Genomic DNA, 24892 nt, shown 5'->3' on the forward strand with positions numbered 1-24892 from the left:
GTTAGCTAGTAGGACCATAAAAATCTACAGTATGTGAAAATAGCTAAGTATATGGATATTTAATGTGTAAAGTACCAATATTGTACCAAGTCCCATTCACAGAATAAATGCATGTTGTTACAGGGGTTTTGGGAACACCAAAATAAACATTTACAATAAACAATAGATTTTAACGCCCCTCAGGTGAAACAATCAAGGGATTAAGTAAGTAAGTATATATACTCTTGATTCCGTAAGAGAAATTTGGTTTCTGCATTTATTCCAATCCATGAATTAGTGAAACACACACAGCACACAGTGAACAGTCTGAACACACAGTGAAGTGAAGCACACACTAACCCGGAGCAGTGAGCTGCCTGCTACAGCGGCGCTCGGGGAGCAGTAAGGGGTTAGGTGCCTTGGATTGACTATGACTATGACAAAAGACTATGAAAACAATAGAATTGAACAAAAATATTTTACAGGTTTTAGTTATGGAACCTAAACATTGTGTCAATAAACTTTGAGGAAAATCGGAGTCAGTGCTGCAACCGTTTTCCTGGATTTTGTCTGATTTGGCACGGAATGACTCAATAGTGACTCTAGTGCACTCTTTCAGGACGGCAGAGGACCACAACTTTGGGGCCCATTTCCCATAGGACATGTCCATGCCAGTACTGCCCACCACAATCACACCAGCCACAGATAAGGCTTATCCAGAACATGTCACCATCCAGCAAGGCCTTCAATTGGCTCTGGGTATGGAAATGCCTCTGAGCTGTCTGAAGAGATTCTACAAAAAAGGTTCAGAACAATGGCTTGCTCAAAGAGTAGCCATCCTACAAAATGCCACAACAATCCATCTAGGGGTGGAAACAGATCAATTTCAAAAACAGACCTTTTTCAAGAAGTGTACCCTTTTTTGTTTTGTTGTACTTTTGTAAATCAGCATGAACTGAATTCTGAAAGAACTGGAGGTGTTTACTTTTCCCTTGGTTACAGAGAGGACATAGCAACCATGTAATGTCATTTTTACTTAGGTGCATTTAGGTGCATTTTAAAAAGGACAGCTGCGATATCTGACCCATCATAAAACAAGACCAAGGGTGTGTGTTTAAGACAATGTTTACAGCATGCAGTAAATTACAGTTTTTCTTGATTGCTTTGGCCTGCTTAAAGAAACTGGGATCCACTTGGTCTTCATGAACACCTTTTTTGCACAGCAGAAGTCATCTCTTGCAAATGTGTTCACACATTTTCATTGGGTTCACACATTTATCACACCCTTTTGCAAAACAGTTAACACAGATGCCATTCAAAGACCCCAAACTCTATTGGTTTCCCTGTGCTAAACAAAGGAAAACATCTATTAACAGGTGGTAGAGATCCCTTGCATAAGTCTGAATCTCTGATACACCTGTGTGAAACTCCTTTGCAAAATGATTCAATCGGCAATCATTCATTATCCATAAGAGATACCATATCTGTTCTGTGTTGCTATTTGCAAGTATAAGGCACAATTAGAGAAAGTACTGTATTGCCTATTTGGTGAAGAAAACAGTACAAAAGCTGACAAGTCTAGGTGTTTACTGTAGGTCTATTTCAATCAAAAATGACAAGTTGAATGAAATGTGTCTTGTCTAGGTGCTTATAGGTCTTATGTCAATGGCAGTTACACATTGGGAGGAATGAATACAATTCATTTTTATTCAAAAATGAAAAAGAAATGGCACAGACATTGCAAAAGTGAAGGCTGAAACATTTTGAGAGTGTTTAGCATTTTGTCGTGCAGTGTGTAATGACTGATTGAAAGCGAACAGTGATTTGACTACGTTGTGTTGTTTGAAGGCATAAATTGGCGTTTGCTGCGTGTTTTAAATGTTTTGAGTGTTACAGTCTTTTGCAAGCAAAATGTCATTTTGGCCAGAGTGATTCTGTTTAGATCTACAGTATGTGTTAACTGTTTTGACGTGATTTCTGAGTTGAAGCAAGCATTAAAGCGATTGAGAAAAACTGTATTTGCACAAGCTCAGTTAATCAGAACAAAATAATTTGGTATTGAATTACATTGCTAATAGTCCAGCATTTTCCTCCATTTGAAGGAAAGACCTGGGCAAGCATGGGAAGAAATCCTAAATTGCAGTCATGAAATACTGAAGGATGGTCTCTAAACTGGAGTTTTCATTAATGGTGAGTTAAAGGTGAACACGAGGTTTGTTGATACAGTGTTAATAACTTAAAGTTTCAGAAGACGTGCCATTTTTCGGAATCCTTCTTCCAGCCCTACTCCAGCAGTACTTGAGCAATACTGAACGTACCAGTCTCGATCGCAGCAAGTCTTATGCAGATTGAACGTCTCCGTGATCTCTCCTACCGTCATAGCTCCAGAAATATCCTGTTTATTGGCAAAAATCACCACAGGGAGGCCCCTTAGATGTTCATTTCTAAGAATGCGGTCAAACTCCTTGTGTGCTTCGCTCAAACGCTCCCTGTCAGAACAGTCCACAACAAAGATCAATCCTGCAGTGTCCTGGTAGAAATTTTTCCAGTGAGGCCTCATCTTTTTCTGCCCTCCAATATCCCACACCGTTAAGGCCAACTTTTTCCTTTTTCTCTTGGTAGCAATCATTTCCACGTTGAATCCAATTGTTGGCACTGTGAAAAATTGTTGGTTGTACTTTAATTTGTAGAGGACGGTCGATTTACCCGCCGAGTCCAGGCCTAGAAGGAGGACTCGAGCTTCAAAAACTCTGGAACTTTTCTGACCCATCTAGTCAGTGAAGAGACTCAGTAATGCGGAAGCCTACTCACTCTGTGAGTGTTTGCTCTGTCTATTGTATTGAGCGAGTGAGTTATTATTTAGGTTGCTTAAAACTCACTGATAACGTAAGGCTGTGGGGTCAAAGTATAACTCAGTACTGAAATGAAGACACAAGTTGGGTGGATCTGCAAGGAGGAAGGGTAATGATTTTACAGCATGGGATAGGCCTAGTTTCCCATTTATATTAATTAGTCATTTTTAGGGGTTTTCAAGATGGCTTGAGGAAAGGTTGTGTCACGCTGAGCTGGTGCGCTATTTCGTTAAATTTATCATTTTTGCCTGTAAGGAAAGAGTTTTGTGGACTCTTACAGCTCTGTAGTAACATATAATGAGTATAAATGCCTACTTTTTGAGGCAGGCGGATATCATGTCACGCAAAAAGAAGGCAAACCAGAACACTCCAGAAGAATCAACACAGCAGGACAGTGAGGCTAGCGAAGATAACTTGCTAGCACCCGCACAACGGGAGATGATCACAGAAATTACTGCTAACATATCAAAGATTATTGACGAGAAGTTAAGTCCGCTGTCACATTTACTGCAAGCACATCGTGAGGAGCTGGACAGTCATGGTGAACGCATTACAGAGGTGGAGGGCAGAGTGTCTGCTTTGGAGGATTCTGTGGGCCCAATGGATAGCAAGATGAAGGCACTAGAACAACAGGTGGCGGATTTAAGCGAACATGTCGATGATTTGGAGAATAGAGGTCGGAGGAAAAATATACGCATTGTTGGACTACCAGAGGGTGTGGAGGGTGATAATCCAACACGTTTTTTTGAATCCTGGCTACCTAAAATCTTGAACATCGAAACTAAAACAGGCAGGATTAAGCTGGAAAGAGCACATCGCTCCCTAGCACCCTTGCCCTCCCCCACCGCCCAGAAACCACCGCCCAGAAACCACGATCGATTTTGGTGAGATTCCATAATTATCAGGATAAGCAAAGGGTGATGAGTGCTTCGTGGAACATCGGGACTAAAAATCAAGTTTTGAAACACGATAATTCCACTGTGATGATCTTCCAAGACTTCTCAGCTGCCGTTCTCAGCAAACGTAAAAGATTTGACGGGGTGAAGAAACGTCTGAAAGCCATCGGAGCTACATACTCTCAAGTCTACCCAGCATCGTTAAGAGTCACCTTTCGTGGCTCAACGAAACTATTCCAAGATCCAGATATGGTGGAGAAATACATCGACTCCCTCGATCTGACCAGTGGTGATGGTGGCTCCTAAGCCTCAAGAATGTCCTGCCTCTTTATTTTCTATACTATTATTTATTTATTTCACTTACAAAGAGAAATTATATAAAATGTTAACTTTCTGTGCTAGGAAATGCATCTTATTAAATTGGATAACTGACAAACCCCCCTCTAGAACACAGTGGCATAAAGTTGTAATAGAATATATATCACTGGATTATCTGACATGTAAATTGCATGATAAAGATAACATTTTTCGCAGAACATGGGAACCTTTCATGTCCTTTCTGGGGTTAAATACTGAAACCATACTAATAAGAGGATTCATGTAAAACTGGATAGGACCTTTATTTATTGTATTTCATTTCCAATCTCATGTTAATTTATCTTGTCATTCTGTGTCGTCATATAATTAATGAGCAAAGTATGTTTGTATATTTGAGTCTGTGAGCCGAGTCTTGTTCTTTTGTTGTATGTTGTTTGTTTTGTGTTGTTAAAACCAATAAACATAATGTTAAAAAAAAAAAAATTAGTCATTTTTACAAGTCTCAGTTTTTTGTGTTGCATTTATTTGCCATTTTGTTGCTTGCTGGATAAAGTGTTTCCCCCCATTTGCATTGATTTTGAAACACTACTGTTCATGTTAGTAAACTTTAATGTTAAAAGTTTACTGGATGATCAAACAAGTTAAAATGTAATAATAAAATAAACCATTAGACCAATGTGTGTGCGTGTGCCCATGTGACTAGGCTCAGATGGGTGTGGGCATTTGATACAGTTTGTACAATGCTTTTAGTCAATCATTATGGTAACCATTACAGTGACTAATTCTCTAATCAAGAATCTAATCTAAACCTGCATTGTTCTTTGATTATTCAATTATTCCATGAGTACACACAAGCAGTTTTATCAAAACAGGTCTACTTGGAGAGGGGGATCCTGCTGCCATCAGGTTATTACGAGGCTGAAGCAAAGTCCTTTTAGGCAAGTCCCTCCACTTGGCGGCCATATACCAACGTTTTATGGGCACTCATCGGGCACAGTCTTTGGGTCGAACTGTGCGTGCGCAAGGCTTCACGACACCAATCTTGCTCTTAAAAATAAGAGGTTTGCAAGAGGTAGTTTGGACATAGAACTTTCTATAAAGACAGTCTTACCCACTCCAAAGTACACCTGAGGCAAATTCCAGACAATCGATGTAAATGTCTGTGTTGATAGAATAGTGTAAGAAATACAACTACCCTTGCATCGCGTTGCAATAGTTATACTTTGGTCCCTAAAGTTGTTAGTAGTCATTTTGCAACTCAGCGGCGGACTGATATTACCAAGGCTACTACTAGGTATCCCCATTGGAGTGCGCTTTACTGTTTACTTTTCGGCGCAGTACTACTAACCGGAGCAAGTATAATTCCGCCGCTGCTAAGAAACTAGTCCCTCAAAATGTAATGCGATCGTTGAAATGCAAGGATAGAATAACGTTAGAAATAACACTGTCAATACAGACATTTACATCGATAGTCTGGCGTTATAATTTATTTGCCTCGGGTGTACTTTGGAGTGGGTAAGACTGTCTTTAGTGGCAGGCTAGCACCTGCGAACTCTGCAATTAGAAGAACTGGATGAAACGTGTTGAAAACGGTCTCCACTGATAAATATCACACTTGCTTACTTGGAAATGAGGTCCTATGTCCAAAATCCTGAACCACCCCTTTAAATATTGCAATTTTCTACCACAAGGGGCCAGTGTTGACGGCAAATCCGCGATAACACAGGCATGTGTCTGTTGCAGATGAACAGGCATTGTTCACAGACGTTCAAAAGCCTGTATCTTTTTTCTGTTGACTCCATTGCCGAATGTTTTGATAAATGTTGCCTTTTGTGTTCTATTAAATAATTTGGTAATTTAGAAGGGGGGGGGGGGGGGGGTATGTAGAGGGTGGCAGATTATGTAGTTTTTTCTTTATTTTCTGTGCTGGATCTTTTGATACATGTTGTGTTATGTTTTCTATTAAATATTTTTGTACATATTGCAGTGGGGTAGTTGGTAGCAGATTTTGATGTTTTTCTACAGTAAATGTATACCCGGTATACCAAGTAAATGTATAATTGCAGAATTTCAGCACTAAAACAGCCACAATCATCTCAAAAAGGATTTTGCAAGGGATCTTTCACCACATTCTATAACTACACTCTCTCCTCTTTCCAATGACACCCTACTTGTGAAATTCTATGGTGGAAAATGGCATATTTAGCCCCTTTTAAAATATAGTATGTATTTGTGAAATTGCAGAATTTCAGCACTAAAACAGCCACAATCATCTCAAGAAGGATTTTGCAAGGGATGTTTCACCACATTCTATAACTACACTCTCTTCTCTTTCTAATGACACCCCACTTGTGAAATTCTATGGTGGAAAATGGCATATTTAGCCCCTTTTAAAATATAGTATGTATTTGTGAAATTGCAGAATTTCAGCACTAAAACAGCCACAATCATCTCAAGAAGGATTTTGCAAGGGATGTTTCACCACATTCTGAAACTACACCCTCTCCTCTTTCCAATGACACCCCACTTGTGAAATTCTATGGTGGAATTTGCCCCATTATTCCCTTTGAATATAAATTGTATTTGGAAAATTGCAGAATTTCCCCACATTCTGAAACTACACCCTCTCCTCTTTCCAAGGACACCCCCTATGTGAAATTTTGTCGTGAAAAATAGCCCTTGAAAATAAAATGTATTTGTGAAATTTAAGATTTTCAGCACTAGATTTGGTCTAGACTTCCCATAATGCATTTGTCATGGGAAATTTATTTTGTCCTATTTTTCTGATTATACATTTTCAGCACTACATTTGGTCCCTATCACTTAAAAGTCATTTGCCACATTTCTGTAATTTTTGGGGCCATTGGTGTTTCTACCTTGTCTTATTGGGGGCCAAGCATTGAAGCTGCGTAGGGACCCTATAGGGCTAGTAGGATTTGTTATTATGCTTCTGTCTAGTGCCATGGGAGTCCATGGCAGCACATACAAATGTACATAGTAAAATGCTCAAACTTTGCACACTTATTCTACTCAGGCCACTGACCAATTTCACCAAGTTACTGCCCCCAAAACCTCAAATATCTAGGACCACCGACTAGTCAAAATCCATCAATCTTTTAACAGCATTAATGCAAATAGCTCTGCAATGCTTTGATCTATGAAGCTCAAACTTGATCAGTGGATTAAGGCAAAAGGTAAGGCCCCACCCATCAATTTACAAGACGTTATCATGTGCACTGTAGCGCCACCACCAGACCAAGGTGAAAACTTTCCGAAAGCTTCACAGCTCTTGAATTTTGTCCATTTCTCTCTAAATTTGCAGCTCTGCAGCTATATTTGGGGGCCAAGCAGTTGAGCAGGAGCTGTCATGGCAACTCAGTTTTGTTACATTAGATGCATACACATCTTTCCACCATCAGGACAGTGAACTGTCATACTCTTCCTTCCTTTTGGCATTTGCACTTGCACACACCCTATTACCTGCTACCCCTCTCATCACACTTACCCCAACCCCCCCCCCCCCACACACACACACACACACACACCCACACTCACACTGATAAACCCCCTCCCCCTTACACCACATAACCTCTCATACCTAGTTTAGTTTTGATACGTTAAAGATTTGCTGAGATATGAGCTCATTTCCATAATTCTAGCACCCCCATAGTGGTAACAAGTCAACATAATATTGTATGTACATCCTCAGGATTTGGTCCCTAGCTAAAAGCTAAAATCAGCTAAAATTATAAGCTGGTTTATAGCTGGGGGGGTTTTTTTCAGCAAAGTAACAGAGTACGGAAAGACCACACACGGAGTAGCAATACATATATTAGATTTTTAATAAATGAATAGAACTTAACAAAATGGAGTGGAGTTGGATTTGGAAAATAAAAGTGTAAGCAATCAGTATAATGTGGTGCAGTGAATAATTTCAATTTCAACTTATATTTAATGTCACTTATAGAGCGCCAAAACATTACTCATGTTTTATGGCACTTAACAGAGTGCTAAACATTCAGAGAGTGCCTATGAGTAACAGGGACAAGGAAAAACTCCCTAGAATTGGAGATACATATAGGAAGAAACCTTGAGTGGATACAAGACTCAAGGGCCTGACCCATCTGCCTAGGGTCAGTTACAGGGCAGTAAAGTCTGTACTGTATACATAATAAATGAATAGGTTAGTTATGGTGTACAGAATAGAACACAACAACCTGAGGTATGTTACAAAGAGGTAAGATGGTTACATAACCAGTATGATGTATGCATTAATCCTATTTAGTGTCAGAAAATTCAAATAGTCCAATGTAGGGCATGTATTGTCTATAGGGATTAGGAATTGTCATATGTCAAGTACTGGGTAGCTAGGCTGCACGGGCCAGGAATGCAGACAAGGGGACTGCAATAGGCAGTGGTAGGTGTTACGGCCAGCTCGTTCCCAGACCGAAACATAAAGAGGGACACGGACAACAAGGTTCAAACCAAATATATTAATTTATTAAAGTAAAGCACAAGGTTACCAATAGCAAAATGTCTGGGGGGAAATGAATGGGAGTGGTGGCGTGCGTGTATGAGTGTATGGATGTATGGATGCAAAGAAGCTAGTGAAGTGGGCCTAAAGACAAAGAAAGAGAAAGAGAGGTAGAGTTACAGTAGAAATGAGGGGAGAGAGCAAAGTGCAAGTGTGAGAGAATCAAAGTGAGTGCCTGCAAGAAGTAAGAAAAATGCCTAATCAGAAAGATAGGGAACCCCTTATATAGCCCCACCCTAACCATAGGTGTAATCAATGAGGGTATTAGCCCAACCAGGCCCAGCCCTTCCCATGCACTGACAGGAGAAGGCCTGAAGGGGCACAGGGTCATCACATAGGGCAGTCATAGGGATGGGACTTCAGGTGCGATGAGGGCCAAACACAAGGAATAGTTTATCTCACAAGTGAGGTAAGGGGGAAGAAAGAGAGATAAATAGTAGGTATTACTATAAGTCGTGATGGTTAGTATTAATATAGTATAAAAGTATATCAATGGTATTATATATAGTGTTATACTATAGAGACAAAAGGCAAGAGAGGGAGAGTTGAGAGAGAGAAGGAGAGAAGAGGGAGTTGAATGGCAAGACAAAGACAAAAGGCAAGAGAGGGAGAGTTGAGAGAGAGAAGGAGAGAAGAGGGAGTTGAATGGCAAGACAAAGACAAGAGGTAAGAGGGGGAGTTGAGAGAGAGAAAGAAGCAGAGTTGTACGGCGTGACACATGAAAAGTCCATGACAGCGCTATGCTATGGCAGCATACCTAAGGCATGGTGAAGGGTAGTCAGCACCAGCGCAGGTATGGTCAGTTGCCACCATGACACGCATGACTAGGGCACCAGTCACATGAGATCACAGCAGAGGTGGTCCATTCCAATACCCTGAGGTGGGTGAAGTTCCACACTACACCATACCTAACTATGGGAGGCACTAAAGATGTATGTGTTAAGTCTAGACTTGAAAATAGGGAGGGTGTCTGCTAATGAAATTGATGGAGAGAGTTAATTCCAGAGGAGGGGTGCGCTGTAGCAGAAAGCTCTGCCTCTACTGTTGGGATTTCAAGAAGTCCAGTATTCTGTGATCGTAGCAGTCTAGGTGGGTAATGTGGTACTAAAAGATCTTTAATATAGGTGCCCAGCCATTTATGGCTTTGTATGTTACAAGTAATATTTTTAAGTCAATGAGACTTTTAACAGGTAGCCAGTGTAAAGATGCTAGGATGGGGGAAATGTGTTTATGTGTTGGAAACACTCTTGGGTATCACTGGCACTCCACTCTCCTGGTTTAGGTCATATCTCACAGCTAGGGAACAGTTTGTCTCCATAGGTAATTTCAGGTCCCCCAGTTCACCCCTTTCACATGGTGTTCCCCAGGGTTCTGTCCTAGGTCCCCTGCTCTTTGTCATTTACATCCTCCCCCTTGGTCATATTCTACGTCAGTATGGTTTAAACTTCCACTGCTATGCTGATGACACACAAATCTATATTCACACTAAGCCCTCCCACACACTCCCTCCCTCCAATCTGGTCACCTGTCTCAATGCCATAAGCAACTGGATGACACACAACTTTCTCAAATTAAACCATGACAAGACAGAAGCCATACTCATTGCCACACCATCTGTACTGAAAAAGCTGGAACAATCACATTTATCCATCCCTGGTTACTTCACCACCACTACCTCTGAAGTCAAAAACCTTGGTGTCATAATTGACTCTACCCTTTCCTTTGACTCTCACATCAAATTTCACTCTTGCTTTTCCTTCCTACTCATAACCTTGCCTCCTCCATCCCACTTGCTCCTCTATTACTGTTTTATTTTTTTATTTTTTTTTCATACTTTTGTTGGCAATGTCTGTCCCCTGCTGAATGTATAGTGTGTTTTACTAAGTGTACTGTCTATTTGTACTGTCCCTGTATATGTTGCTTTTATGTCTATGTTCTCTTGTATACTGTCTCTGTTTGATGTTTTTATGCTCTTATGTCTATATCCTTTTCTCTTATTGTACAGTGTCCTTGGGTGACTTGAAAGGCGCTTTAAATAAAATGTATTATTATTATTATTATTATTTATATTTTTTGGTCCTAGTGAGTGTGCGAGCAGCTGCATTTTGTATAAGCTGTAAGTTCCTTAGACCGGTATTATTGCAGCCAGTGTATAGAGCATTGCAATAGTCTATCCTTGAAGGACTTCCTTATCTTTGAAATGTTCCTTAAGTGGTAAAATGACGTTTTGGTGATTATTTATTGATAGGTCCTGGTCAATTATAACTGATAGATTTTTAGCACTTGTGGATGAGGTCAGTGGAAGATCACTATATGTACTGTAGCCTGTGATGAGGATAGGATATGCCTCATCTTTTTAGGACCTAAAACCATCTGAGTTCAAAAGCAGGAAGCCTTGAGGCACTCAATATTTCACCATAGTCTGGGTATATGGTTCATTATGGACCTGTACAAATTATTAACGGTTAAAAAGATATGGTATAAACCAAGCAAGTGCTGAGTCTTTGATGCCTATGGAATGTTCAAGCCTATGAAGTAGTATGTCATGGTCTATGGTGTCAAAGGCAGCGGTGAGGTCCAGGAGGATCAGTATTGATACATATCCATTATCAGCAGCAATGAGGAGGTCATTAAAAACTTTAACTAAGGCTGATTCAGTACTATGGTGAGCTCGAAAGCCAGACTGGTATAGTTCCTGGATTTTGTTCATATGTAAGAAGGCACAGATTTGTTTGGACTCTATTTTTTCAAGTATTTTTGACATGAAAGGGAGATTAGATATAGGTCTATCGTTAGCCAGCTTGTAAGGATCAAGACTAGGTGACACAATAAGCTAAAACAAAATCCAAAACGGTGCTGTAGAGACGGAGCGGAAGTGGTTGACAACCCGGTCTCCATTGAAGCGCTTTTAAAAGCCCAGACTAGGAAATAATTAGCGTGCCTCCAAACACCTGCACCCAGCTCACCTGTAGGAGAGAGAGACACAACACAGACAGGAGGAGGAGCCAGGCAAGGCTGTCACAATATCTGTCTATATGGTTCATACTGACTTTCCATATTTATTGAAATGTTCTTATAATATATTCCGTTAATACTCTACATAAGAAAGCAATATAATAGTAATATGATATTTGGAGTATGATGTCAGGAAACGTTTCAGATTTTATTCTTTCAATGATGCACAAGAACATCAAAGGAGAGACACATGTTTGTGTCATCCTAGGAAGGGTTTCAGAATTCTAGAAACATCCCTGATCCCTTACCTATTTGCTGCAGGCAGGAGGGGGGAGGCTCTTGTTGTTAGGATCCTGTCTTGTCTTGTTTTCCAGTATGTCTGCTCCTCTTGTGTCTTCCTGTTTGCTTTGTTTACTTCCTGTGTCTTGTGCCATGTGCTCCTTTGTTTGTTTGCCATGTGTCTCACTGCTCACTGTGGAGCTCCAGTGCTGTTGATCATGGTGTCGGAGAGGCAGTTCTTCAGTCTGACGAATTGTGGCCGCTCTATCAGGTAGTCTGCAATCCAGGATACCAGTTGAGCATCCACAATCATCTGCAGGAGTTTTTCACCCAGTCTGAGGGGTTGGATGGTGTTAAAAGCAGTGGAGAAGTCAAGGAACATGATACTCACAGCACTCTTCCCCTTGTCCAGAGGAGGGGGGATGAGGGGTATTTGGTGGCTGTAGACTGGTGGCTGGTGAACAGCGTTAGTGTAGTCGCATTGTTCATGATCACATTGTGGGGGAGGGGTGCATCAGCCTTTGATGGTGGAGGTGCACGTTGCACTGAGAGTGAGGGGTGAGGTGTGAACCGGCAGGCAAGCAAGCAAGAGCAGTGTCTGAATTTAGTTGACTTTGTACTCTGCACAATGACAATAAAGTTGAGTCTAATCTAATCTATCCCTAGTAACCAAACATCACCAACATTATTGTGTGTCCATGAACCAAGTCTAGTTTCGGTACGAGAAAGCATTGCCAAGATATGAGCTCATTTTCTGTAACTTTAGTACCTCCTAGTGGTCGAAGGTCACCAAATATATTGTGTCCTCGGGATGGGGTCCTAAGTCCATATACCAAGTTTGGTTTCGGTACGCAAAAGCATTGCTGATATATGAGCCTACACATGGGGGTTGTAATTGGAATGTGTGTAGCTGTTCAAGTGCTGAAATTCTGCAATTTCACAAATACATATTATATGTTCTAAGAGATGGAAAGGTCACATTTCCACGAAAGAATGTCATGAAAGTGAGGTGTCATTATGGGATGTCTGTCGCTGTTCAAGTGCTGAAATTTTGCAATTTCACAAATAAAGGCCATTTTCCACGATAGAATGTAACAAGTAGGGTGTCATTGGAAAGAGGAGAGAGTGTAGTTTCAGAATGTGGTGAAATATCCCTTGCAAAATCCTTCATGGGATATCTGTCGCTGTTCAAGTACTGAAATTCTGCAATTTCACAAATACATACTATATTTTCAAAGGGAAAAAAAGGCCATTTTCCACCATAGATTTTCACAAGTGGGGTATCATTGAAAAGAGGAGAGAGTGCAGTTTCAGAATGTGGTGAAAGATCCCTTGCAAAATTCTTTCTGAGATGAGTATTGCTGTTCTAGTGCTGAAATTCTGCAATTTCACAAAATACATACTATATATTCAGAGGGGCTAAATATGCCATTTTCCACGATAGAATGTAACAAGTGGGGTGTCATTGGAAAGAGGAGAGAGTGTAGTTTCAGAATGTGGTGAAAGACCACTTGCAAAATCCTTCGTGGGATATCTGTCGCTGTTCAAGTACTGAAATTCTGCAATTTCACAAACTATATTTTCAAAGGGCAAAAAATGCCATTTTCCACCATAGAATTTCACAAGTGGGGTGTCATTGGAAAGATGAGAGAGTGTACTTATAGCATGTGGTGAAAGATCCCTTGCAAAATCCTTCCTGAGATGATTGTGGCTGTTTTAGTGCTGAAATTCTGCAATTTCACAAATACATACTATATTTTAAAAGGGGCTAAATATGCCATTTTCCACCATAGAATTTCACAAGTGGGGTGTCATTAGAAAGAAGAGAGAGCGTAGTTTCAGAATGTGGTGAAAGATCCCTTGCAAAATCCTTTTTGAGATGATTGTGGCTGTTTTAGTGCTGAAATTCTGCAATTATACATTTACTTGGTATACCAGGTATACATTTACTGTAGAAAAACATCAAAATCTGCTACCAACTACCCCACTGCAATATGTACAAAATTATTTAATAGAAAAACATAACACAACACAACACAACATGTATCAAAAGATCCAGCACAGAAAATAAAGAAAAAACTACATAATCTGCCACCCCCCCCCCCCCCTTCTAAATTACCAAATTATTTAATAGAACACAAAAGGCAGCATTTATCAAAACATTCGGCAATGGAGTCAACAGAAAAAAGATACAGGCTTTTGAACGTCTGTGAACAATGCCTGTTCATCTGCAACAGGCACATACCTGTGTTATTGCAGATTTGCGGTCAACTGGCCCCTTGTGGTAGAAAATTGCAATATTTAAGGGGGGATTGGAAAATTAAGTCCCCCGCGATCTGAAAGTGGTGCTAACTTCAGCCTCGTAGGTTATTTGGGTTTATTTTCCCACCATAGCCTACAATGCCTTTTTTCGGATGGTTTCCTATAAAACTTCATTTTAACCAAAAGGTGACTTTTCAGACTTATCTGATTCCAGCATCCTAAACATCAACAACACAGTAACTCAGGGTTAGCATTGCCATTGATATTAATAAGCCATCCATCACAGACCGTCAGTTGTTGCCGACATGTTAGGAAAGTAGGGCCTATCATGCCATAAGCTAACTCGTCTCGTAGCTTTTACAACTCTTCAAGCTCCGAGAGCGGAACATCTCGCCATGTCTTGCAAATACGCATGACTGACATATGGACCAGTGAGCAAGCAAAGTAGAACTGGTCATCTTCAGGCGATATCTCTTGGCTTCATCCAACAACCACCAGTCGGATCTTCTACGAACACAAGTCCGGGTTTCTCACCATAGCGGCGTATCCAGCTTCGCGTTGCAACCTTAGGATTTTTCATGTCCGTTTGTTGTGTGGCATCAACAGCCGTTGAGAGTTTGTTTAATTTTTGACATATTCCATTGGGTTTAGCACCTGCTCCATCACAGATGAACAACACGCGTGAGTCCATGGAGCACTTAGAACCACGATGACCCATGTTAAATGTGGCCCACGATACTGATAGGCTGTACCCTGTCTTCAGTCTTCAGCGCGTCGAGATAGTTTTGTTATGTGTGAAGGTGGCTGCCCTTTATGTAGATCAGATTATGTGTAGCCTAGGCTACGAGCTGCCAGTTCTAGTAATATAGACATACAGTGGATAAACAGTGACTCAACATGATTTTCGGTAAACGTGTTATAGGCTACATCAGAATCCTGGTATCCAAAACTCCTCTGATATTTTATAATGTACGCTATTCTAGGCGTTCCACCTGGCACCGACTGTCACGATTGACGGTAATCAGTCTGCGTCAGCACAGCTGCGCCAGTGACACAGATAGCCTACAGCTTCGTGTTCGGTTACTCCACCTCAAGAGAACGCTTGGGACATATTTTTATGGCACCTGTTGAAAAGTTCAATTTAATTGGTTTAATTATTTCGTTTTCAACAGTACCATTACATTTGGTATTAGGCTACATTGAGAATCAAATGCAGCAAGGCATCTGTCGCCTTTCACACACTTTGACAGCTGATGTTTTGTAGTACGGGCATTAAATAGTCAGTGTGAATACCTCGTTGTGCGAGTGCGTCACTGGGTCTGCCAATAATATCAGTGTTGAAAAGGACATACAGGGCTAGGGTGCCACATCATGTGATTTACTATATTTTATTTTCTCAATCATCACCACACAAATTAATAGCAGCAACGATTATAGCGGTGTGGAAACACTATAATCAGGCATTTTGCTCCCTTGGAATTTCATAAGCCTTTTCTTGTATTTCATGGTAAATGATTCAGCTGGTTTGATGTAACAGTTTCTGATGAACATGCAAGGGGAGAGGATGGCATTTTGTACATTGCATTTTTTTTTACTTAACATATGTTTTGACTGGTATCTGCACATATTATTTGGCAATGACCTTATTGGCAAATGAAAAGGCCACGAAATAGCATAACATACAGTAAGGCTACATCGATCACTAAATAATAGGAGTGACATAACAAAGCAGTAGACATTAACAACAGTACAATTAGCGAAGCTGGTCAGTTGACTGTGCTACCATTTGTGACCTGTTATCAGATACCTCTATCCTGTATGATATTAACAAAATCAATATCACAAAGCACCTGACATTATCAAGCGCCTACTATGGCCATTGTGCTTGGTAAGTCATACTACAACAGTTATCCACAGATCCTCCTTAGGATGCCATGCAGATTGAGTCATATTCTGTCATTTAGTAGACAAATGGGAGATTGGGCTGTAAGCACAGGCATTTTGTGATTACATTAAGTTGCTTAGTTCAGGAAACAAAAAGAAAAAAAATCTCAGGATTATATCAGTGCCATAACTACCTGGCGTTTGAATAATATGCAGTGCCATTACAATTAGTAAACAGTACCTGGTACACCTGAATGTATAGGTTAAAAAAATAAAACCCTTCCATTTTCCCAGAAATTCCAGTGACTATGAACTTGTTGATGCATAATAATAATTTCTTAGACAGGGACTCTAAAAACACAAAATTGTGTTCATTTCACAAGTCATTACGAAAACAATATTTTTCATAAATAACAGTGTTTAAGATATGTATGTCAGTACATTACACTGTACCCATCTTTTAGTAAGGTAAAGAGTCTGTATAGGAACTCAACGCAGGTGTCCTCTCTTCCTTCAAAAACTCAAAACCGAGTCTATTCTGCCGCCCTGCCACTAGGCCCGCTCTTAAACTTGACCACCATGACAGTGATGTTATCTGGGCAACCACGGTAAAACGACTGCAGCACAATGCTCTTGGCCCCAAAGTGTGGCTCGTCAAGACGCTCCCGCACAAAGCGCACTGCTTCCTCATTGCTGAAGGCATCCCACAGTCCATCTGAGGCCAGGATCATGAACTCAGGTTGGAGCTTGTCCAGGTCGAAGGTAAGCACATCGGGGTCAGGGATAACCACGTTGAGGTTCTTGAGTGGGTAGTCTCCCAGGGAGCGTGACATGGCTAGGATGCCCTGGACACGCCAGGAGCCATTGAAACTGATAAATCCACCTGCAGGAAGGGAATGCATTTACATGAATTCATTCACAATTCATCATCAATTCATTCAACATTCACAGTGTTCATTAACTTAGATAACAGAAAAATAACAAACAAGCTATATTTTACATTCTTTTCAGATTCTTCAGTTTTTGCAATTAAGAGGTTTGCCTCAAAGCTCAAAGAATATATAAGCAAAGGTTTGGTTTTAGTTCCTGAACATCTACAAAATTGTAACACAAATGCATCAATGTATGCAATGTATGTGATGAAAACAGCACAGATTATACAGTACATCCTTCATACAGTATGTTTTGTGCAACATCCTTTTTGAATTTTGATTATGAGTTATTTCACATGTGTGTTACCACAAGACACATTCCTTGAGTAAAACTTCATTCACATAATGTGAACGCCAGTTTAGAAAAAAAATCTTTAAAATCACCAGATGAAATAAATCCTCATAGTTCAAGTACACATAGTTCGGTAAAGTGGCTGTGACTATTTTTGCTGCGCCTACAATAGTCAGCAGATGGCAGTAGGGTACTGGTCCAGAGTTGACCGTTTTACCTTGATAGTCTTCATGTCCCTCTACATCTAGACAAACACACTCACCTGCTCTCTTGATCCTCTTGCGCTCCTTGAGTTGGTAGGGCTTGTGGTCATGTGACAATGCAATTGCATTTCCATCTTTATCGCAAATAACACCCCTGGAGTCCCCAACATTAGCCACTGTCAGCTCTCTATCAGAGAGTAAGGCCACCAAACATGTTGTACCTACACAAAGAATAAGGTATGATCAGGTATATTTGACACATCTGAGGACAGATCTGTTATGGTATAGGTTTTTTGTCTCTCTCCTTTACGGAAAATTAGTACCTTCTTATTTACTGAATGGACACAGACAGAGCTTCTCTGCTGCTTCCTGGTCTCAAAGCTTTAAACAGGAATAAATGAGCATTTCTGTTCAAAGACGTTTTTGTTTCTGGCGGGGTTTGTTGGTGTTCATCTTGCAATGACTGTTCTCAGTGTTTAGTCATACTGTACTGAATGTCAGGACAGTGAAAGGAGCTAAATACATAGAAACAATAGGGCAACTTGGCATTTGAGGTCTTGGTCATTCTTCCAGGGTCAAGCGACCCATTCTCTACATCTCTACAGTGCTACAGAATCCCTGAAAATCTCTATTCAATTCATGAGCCTTCATCCTAAAAATGAAATGTATAGGGACATTACAATAGCTAACAGTAGTGTCCCAAGACCAGTTTTGCTCATCTGCAGCCCTTGGCTTTCCCAGTCCTACAGCATATATACTGCTGAAAGCCCCATTTGCATGATGACAACTGTCTCCACCAATCACAAAACACAAAACACAGAATCCTTACTGTTCTCAGTTCAGTAAATCCCGCAGCTCTGGTCCTGCATAATCTCTAAACCTCACCTGCTTCGTCATGGGAGGCGGAAAACTTCTCCACCATGTCGCGGTCCACTGCCAGAATGCGCTGCTCCAAGATAGCGGGGTAAGAGAGCTGGCTCTCCCTCTTCTCCCGCTCATAGGCCAGCAGCTGCTGCCGCAGCGCCTCGGGCAGGTGCGCCTTCACAAAGTCTGCAGCCGACTGAGGAAGGAGAAACACAGACAAAAGCTGGCATGAATTTCGGAATGCAACATCGAATTCTTGCTTTAGGCCACTATTTATTAAGTATTGTTTGTAGTGTAAGGGTAATCCTCACACAATCTAATGACAGCCAGGATTTGACAGAAATCAGAATTTCAGACTTAAAAAGAAAAGAAATAATAATGATAAAGAGACACAAAAAAAAGTGTTTGGATCAAAGCCACAATATGCAAACAAGAACAATTTGAAGTTGTTAGGAAGTCTGTCACTTTTGGGACCTATAGGCTAAACATATTCAATCCACTTTTTAAGTGAATCATGCTAAGCTGGGCTATAACATTGTGGGTGTCAGACTGCATTAGTGCACGCGCAGAGAAGAGATGTTTGCTCTTTCCTAGCTCTGGGGTAGATGCCAAATAAGCCAATTTCCCAAAAAGTTGGGGTGTTCCTTTAATGCCTCCTTCTTCAATGGACACATTTTAGAATATTTTAATTTGACCAAATACATATACAGTGTCTCAGACATATCCCATGCATGCCTCTGCTCACATCCACAGCATGTACACAGCTTACAACCCTGACTGGTCCCAAAGACATTCAGTTTGTTCCACTCTAAAGGAACAAAACATCAATGGCGTGTGAGGTTTTCAAAGAACAAAGAATTGACACTACTTATTTTATTATAATTATTTCATAATTTATTGTATAGCCTTTCATTAGTCCACCAGATAGTTAGGCCAATTTAAACACATTATGTCCCACCTTGGTCAATACACCAAGTCAGACACATTTTTTACTTTGTATATACAAAATATACTCTAGTATCAAAATCGGTATCGATCTTTAAAATCCTATATTGGTCAGGATCTAATAATTTGCAGAGAGACATACCTGGATATGTTTCAGAGATTCATTTATGTGGGGGTCGTCTAAATTCCTCCATGACGTGCTTTTGTACATGCTTTATTCATACATATTCAAAGGCTTTCCATCACTTTAACAAGTAGACAAAGCAAAAGGGTGTGTATGAAGGCCCTTAGTGACCCTCTCTGAACTACTGACTGAGACCTGCCCCCACTCTTCCTTCATTCTCAGCTGAAGCACAATGGTCATCTAAGCAACGGTTGGGGGTGAGAAACAAGAGTGGTTGTGACATTGTGTGTGTGTGTGTGATCACATTTTGTTCATTTCTATTTACTAATTTATTTCTTCACCAATACTCCTCACTTTGTTGCAATGTAAAATTACACATGGTCTCTTGAGAACCATACAAAGGTCGCCTTTCTACTAGGTTGTTTTCTACTAAAAATGTGAACACTGGCGTCCATCATTGATACTATCCATTACATCAATGCAACAAAATTATGCTTTTTTTATTGTCCAAAGGGTAATGCTTCAACTATAATGAGATATTCACTCATACATACAACCAGTTACATTAAATGATCGTCTATGACTGTCTAAATGATTTAACATAAATATTGTTAACACAATATTATAACAGATTATACTAATAATGTGTAAAAATACTAACTTAAAACATAATTAAATAAAATAAACACATACACTGATAATCAAAGGTTTTCTTCTGTTGAGCGTGCATCTTATCAGTGATTGGCTGGAACAGCTTGTTATGTTTCATGGTCCAGGCTGCACCGGCTGTTTTTGTTGCCGTTTTTTGAGCCTGGGCTGTCTACAGAGACCATGTTTTTTTACAGTATATTCAGGGGACAGGCAGCTAGCGGCGTTTGCTGTATGTGACAAAAAATGTTTTAGCTTAGAAACTGTGTAACATCGCTTAGAGCACCTTTAATTTGCCACATTGCATAATATAATTTTATTTCCATGACTTAAGAGCTTAATGATGTCAAATGACTTAACTTTGCCAGTAACTCAAATATGGTTGTAATTTCATTCAGTACCTAACACTTCTCACATCACTAACAGTGGCAACACACCAAATGCTCTTGGATGAGGCTGGAACACTATAAATAAAAACATGCTCACTTGCTTCTATTTATAAAAACTTTATGTCCACCTATTCACCACTTCAAAATGCTCTAATCAGGGTTTCATAGAACAGCTCCTCTCTCTGATATGAGAGAGCCATCTTGGTCCTCTGGATCAGACACTGACTCTGAAACTATTAAGATACATGCAAAAAAAAATAAAAATAAAAAAAAATAAATAAATATATAAAGAGTGTGGTTCCAACATGCTATATCCTCCATTTTAATGTATTTTCATAAATCATTTGTTTTTATTGTTGTTGGATTTATCTTTAATACACAATTAAATAACATGACTTATTAATGTTTTCAAAAATTGATTTATAGCATTTTGGAACCAAACTCTTCATATGCTGAAATGCACCTTACTATGAATGTAACTCTTTGTGTGTGTGTGTGTGTGGGGGGACAGACAAAGCCAGTCAGTCTGAATGGCTGCAATCTCAGAGGCCAATTGGGTGAGCACCATGCACCTATCAGATCTCCTAACCGCAAGGTCATGCTGACTGAGTTATGTCTCACCATGCTGCTTTCACAGAAAACAAATCTCTATATCTCCACATCATCCATCCTTGCCTTTATATATATAAATAGATTCTGACATTGTGTTCTAACAAATGGAAATGGAATATTCTCTTTGTGACCAAGCAGGTTTTATTTACCCTGTATGGTCCCAGTTTGCAATGTGGCATGACTCAGTCACCTATGACCTTTAGTTACAGTACATCTTTGATGATGTGAGCTACTTCCATTCAAATCAACTATTCTGTAACCTTCCCTTTCCAGACAATAACACATAGGCCTACAGTGTGATCATGCTAGACATCAGACAGAACTACTAAATATTTAATGTGCTGCAGCGTAATGGGAGGAAGTGGTTTACAGAAAGCTCCAACCATTGCTGAGAAGCTAATTGCTCCAACTACAGCACTTTGATTTGCTGGTTCTGTGGTATGATGTTTATGAAGGCCAAAACATCATCGTAGACATGAAGTCACCAGACACCCCGATCCCCATTAACTCTAATGAAGGCCTGCATTTTTTTTACCAACTCCTCCACATAAACTATACTAAACGTATACAAAGCTATAACAGGCCAGATCAAGAGGAAGCATACATCATAAACACAGAGGCAAGGTATGACTAACTACTATGTAACTATGACTATGTTTGATGAATATGATCAATAGCTGATACTGGATTTATAATAATGCAAATAACATAATCAGAGAAACTAGTACAAAGTCGAACATCTGCCATGGTTTGCGACTTTCACAAAGGCATCATCTTGGGGAGGTAAAGGGAAGTCATGAATGCAACCAAGTGGTGTGAGCATAAACAAGTCAATTTCTGGTGACTAACTAGGGAATTGACCGACCTCCCACCACCCACACCCTTTGAGTGTGGTGTCCATAACACTCACTGTTCCTGTCCCCAGTTTAAGACCTTCACCATTAGAAAATTCAGAGTAGCTGAAAAGGATTTGCAGGCCTTTGACTTCTGTCAGTAGAATTGTAGTTTAGATACAATGTATCCGGGTGAAATTAATTTTCTCACTCTCTGCATTCAGATAAAAAAGGATAGGAATTAAGCACCAGGACCAGTCACCAGTCCATAGCCTGCACCTCTGTAGCCTACTTATCCCACCTTAGCTTGATGATGATGCTGATGATGATGATAGTGAAGTTTGCTTTCCTACACAGGCAACTAACCTAATATGTACAAAACATGAAAACATCATACCTCTCCACCATGACCGTCGAATATCCCAAATATGGACGGGTGACTTTTATTAACAATGTCTGTGAGTACTTCAAAGCGGTCTTCCATGTGGTCCCTCCTGCCCTGGATGGAGTACACAGCTACATTGTTGTTTTTGAACTCCCAGGTTTTAGAAAATTCAGCATCTGCGACATCCAGACCTCCAAGTCTATCGTTAAGCATGATCTCTGCCACTTTCCCCTTAACCATTTTCACAGCATCACGGCTGGATTTCACAATGGTCTTTACTTCATCCGTATGGAAGAAGTAACTCCACAAAGCCAAGCTTATGCATAACAAAAACAAGGTCTCTGGCCTGAGTAAGAAATAACGCATGATCCGACCAAGAAGAGACAACAGCGTCATTGTGTCTCCTATCATCACACGCACATAAACTGCTTAATGTCGTTCCTCTTGCACAAATTACTCCATTCCACGGTAAATCATTTAAAATAATGGCTATAAAGGACCTCTCCGATGTCCGCTTAACGTCTGAAACGAAAAGGCCTTTCAACAAAGCGCTCCCCGCACAACGCATCTGATTTCTACTGGATGTAGGCAACTGTTTGAACTGTCTCCGTTTGTTAGCTCCTGTGTCTGCAGTCAGAGCAAGGAAACCGAATTCGATTGCAGCAGTGGACACAACAGCAGCTGAAGAGACCGGCAGATACACCGCGAGGTATCTGTCGTCGGTAATAGTCCATTCTAGTATGTGTCTCTGAAGTGGGCTAGCGCTCTCTAATTTGACGAGTCAAGCCTCGACGAATTTAAAGAAAAAATAAAGCCCCTACTTTTCGCATCACGACTTAATAATGCTCTATCGTTGGCATTACACAAGCGTCCAGAGGGCGCATTACGTAGCCCACCACACATCACTGCAAATAGTTTTAGTCTAGTTGTAGTGAGCATGCTCTGTGATTCATTGCAACACAAAGATATGATGTTATGGGCCTAATACGGCGAAAAATCAGCTACAGTTTCATATGTATATTTCCAAGACGTATGATCACGACAATAAATCGTAGCGCGTGTGTTAGAAGCGCTTGGGGATTTGTATGTGATGAAGGCTATGCATTCACAGACCTTGCTAGAATTAGGTTATTAATGACATTATCATAAAATGTATTTCTATACACTACAGAATGATAATCACGCCAGAATGTAGTACTTTTGGGGTTGTTAACAGTTTAAAGCAGGTCTAGCCCATACGATCAAAACAAAGTCGTGTATTTGAGTTCAGGCAATTGGAAGTCGGCTAGAAGGAATATAAAGGTCTTTTTCTGGCTGATGACGTGAGGTAGTGCGTCATTGCCAGTAGCCTCTCCAGATGTAGTTTTGGATTCCTCTGAACTACTTTGAAATTACCCATCTCTGATGTGAATCTTACCGCAGTCTTCAATCCACAAGATAGCAGTTCCGTGGAAGCACATTCTCCTTTAAGTGGCCTGGATATAAGTATTAAGTTCGTAGGCCTAATCTTTGAGGAATATGCAGGAGTGCAGTATTTTGGACATGAAACAATTGTATTGCAACTACATTGAACTGCACTTTAAGGCAAAAGGCTGTAAATATTGGGCTTTAAACGGAATAGTTCTGCGTTAGCCTACTTTAGAAAACTGCAAAAAACGTCCCATAATTATTATTATTATTATTATTTTGCAAGGAAAATGAAGCTAAATTAAAAATGGATGTAATCAAGCAGCTAAACCACGACGTTTGATATTTATTTCTAGAATTGGGATAAAAGTGTGTTGGTAACTTGGTAGGCTATACTTAGAACTGATACCAACAGGCTATAGAAAGTTAAACTGGCAAAAGATAAAAGTCTGTCCCTCATAGTCAGGTAGCCTAATCCACCAACAAGACCACTGGATAACACTCAAGAGATGTAAATAACAGTACTGGATAAACCCCATATTAATTAAGTTTACCTCTGTTTTCATTTGAAAGATGTGTTTTTCACTTGCCTTGCTGCTTCAGATCTTGTTTGATGTGCTGCCAGGTGGGTTGGTCACACTGACATGCAAGGGCCTGATCTCAACCCAACACAAGAGGATGTAGATGTGGGTCCATATATATTTGTACTCAGTAATCTTATTAAGTTTCCAACACCTTGTACCGTAGAAAAGGTCTCTTACTGTTATGCATATTCAGGCTTGTTTCACTGCACACCCGTAAGGACCTGACCATAACCCTGTGGTGTCACCTAACACAGGCATAATTCTCTTTACACCCACACCCCCATCTTGTGTTTCCCTTTTGATCCTTGGGAAAATCATGACTCCCACAACCTCAAACTGACTTTGCATAGTATTAATCAAGGTTTGCTTATCCTCTTGAGAAGTGCTTCATTTTCATACATGGAACAAGAAAGTGTAAGAGTGAAAAGACTGACCGTTCAGTTGGATCTCAAAAAGATACATTCAAACCAGTCCTCAGATATCAGCTTTGGAGTGCCAGCCAGATGCCCTCCACCTTTCAAATCACAGGTATCCCTCTCATTGGTCAGACTGCTTGAGAATGGCGAAGCACAAGTTGATAAAAGGCTTTGCTTTGGTTGTGTCTTCAGAGAAGGTTAAGACTCATCTATACGGTAAGTATGATTCAACACCTTGTCTCCCTTATCTATCTATCTATCTATCTATCTATCTATCTATCTATCTATCTATTTATCTA

General features: G+C 40.2%; 2 protein-coding genes across 2 annotated transcripts; both read right to left on the reverse strand.

The window, feature by feature from the left end:
• Positions 1-1549: 1549 nt before the first annotated feature.
• On the reverse strand, positions 1550-2920 carry arl14 (ADP-ribosylation factor-like 14). The gene has a single exon (XM_042056108.1). It carries the CDS (start codon positions 2747-2749, stop codon positions 2216-2218), a length of 534 nt encoding a protein of 177 aa, XP_041912042.1. The 5' UTR covers positions 2750-2920; the 3' UTR covers positions 1550-2215.
• Positions 2921-15680: 12760 nt separating this feature from the next.
• On the reverse strand, positions 15681-23176 carry ppm1la (protein phosphatase, Mg2+/Mn2+ dependent, 1La). The gene is made up of 4 exons (XM_042111894.1): positions 22199-23176; positions 18272-18446; positions 17446-17607; positions 15681-16842 (listed from the first exon to the last, which is right to left on the reverse strand). The coding sequence occupies exons 1-4, from the start codon at positions 22595-22597 to the stop codon at positions 16493-16495; spliced, it is 1086 nt and encodes a 361-aa protein (XP_041967828.1). The 5' UTR covers positions 22598-23176; the 3' UTR covers positions 15681-16492.
• Between the last annotated feature and the right edge of the window lie 1716 nt (positions 23177-24892).

This window comes from Alosa sapidissima, chromosome 1 (genome assembly GCF_018492685.1).
Source record: "Alosa sapidissima isolate fAloSap1 chromosome 1, fAloSap1.pri, whole genome shotgun sequence".
NCBI lineage: Eukaryota > Metazoa > Chordata > Actinopteri > Clupeiformes > Clupeidae > Alosa > Alosa sapidissima.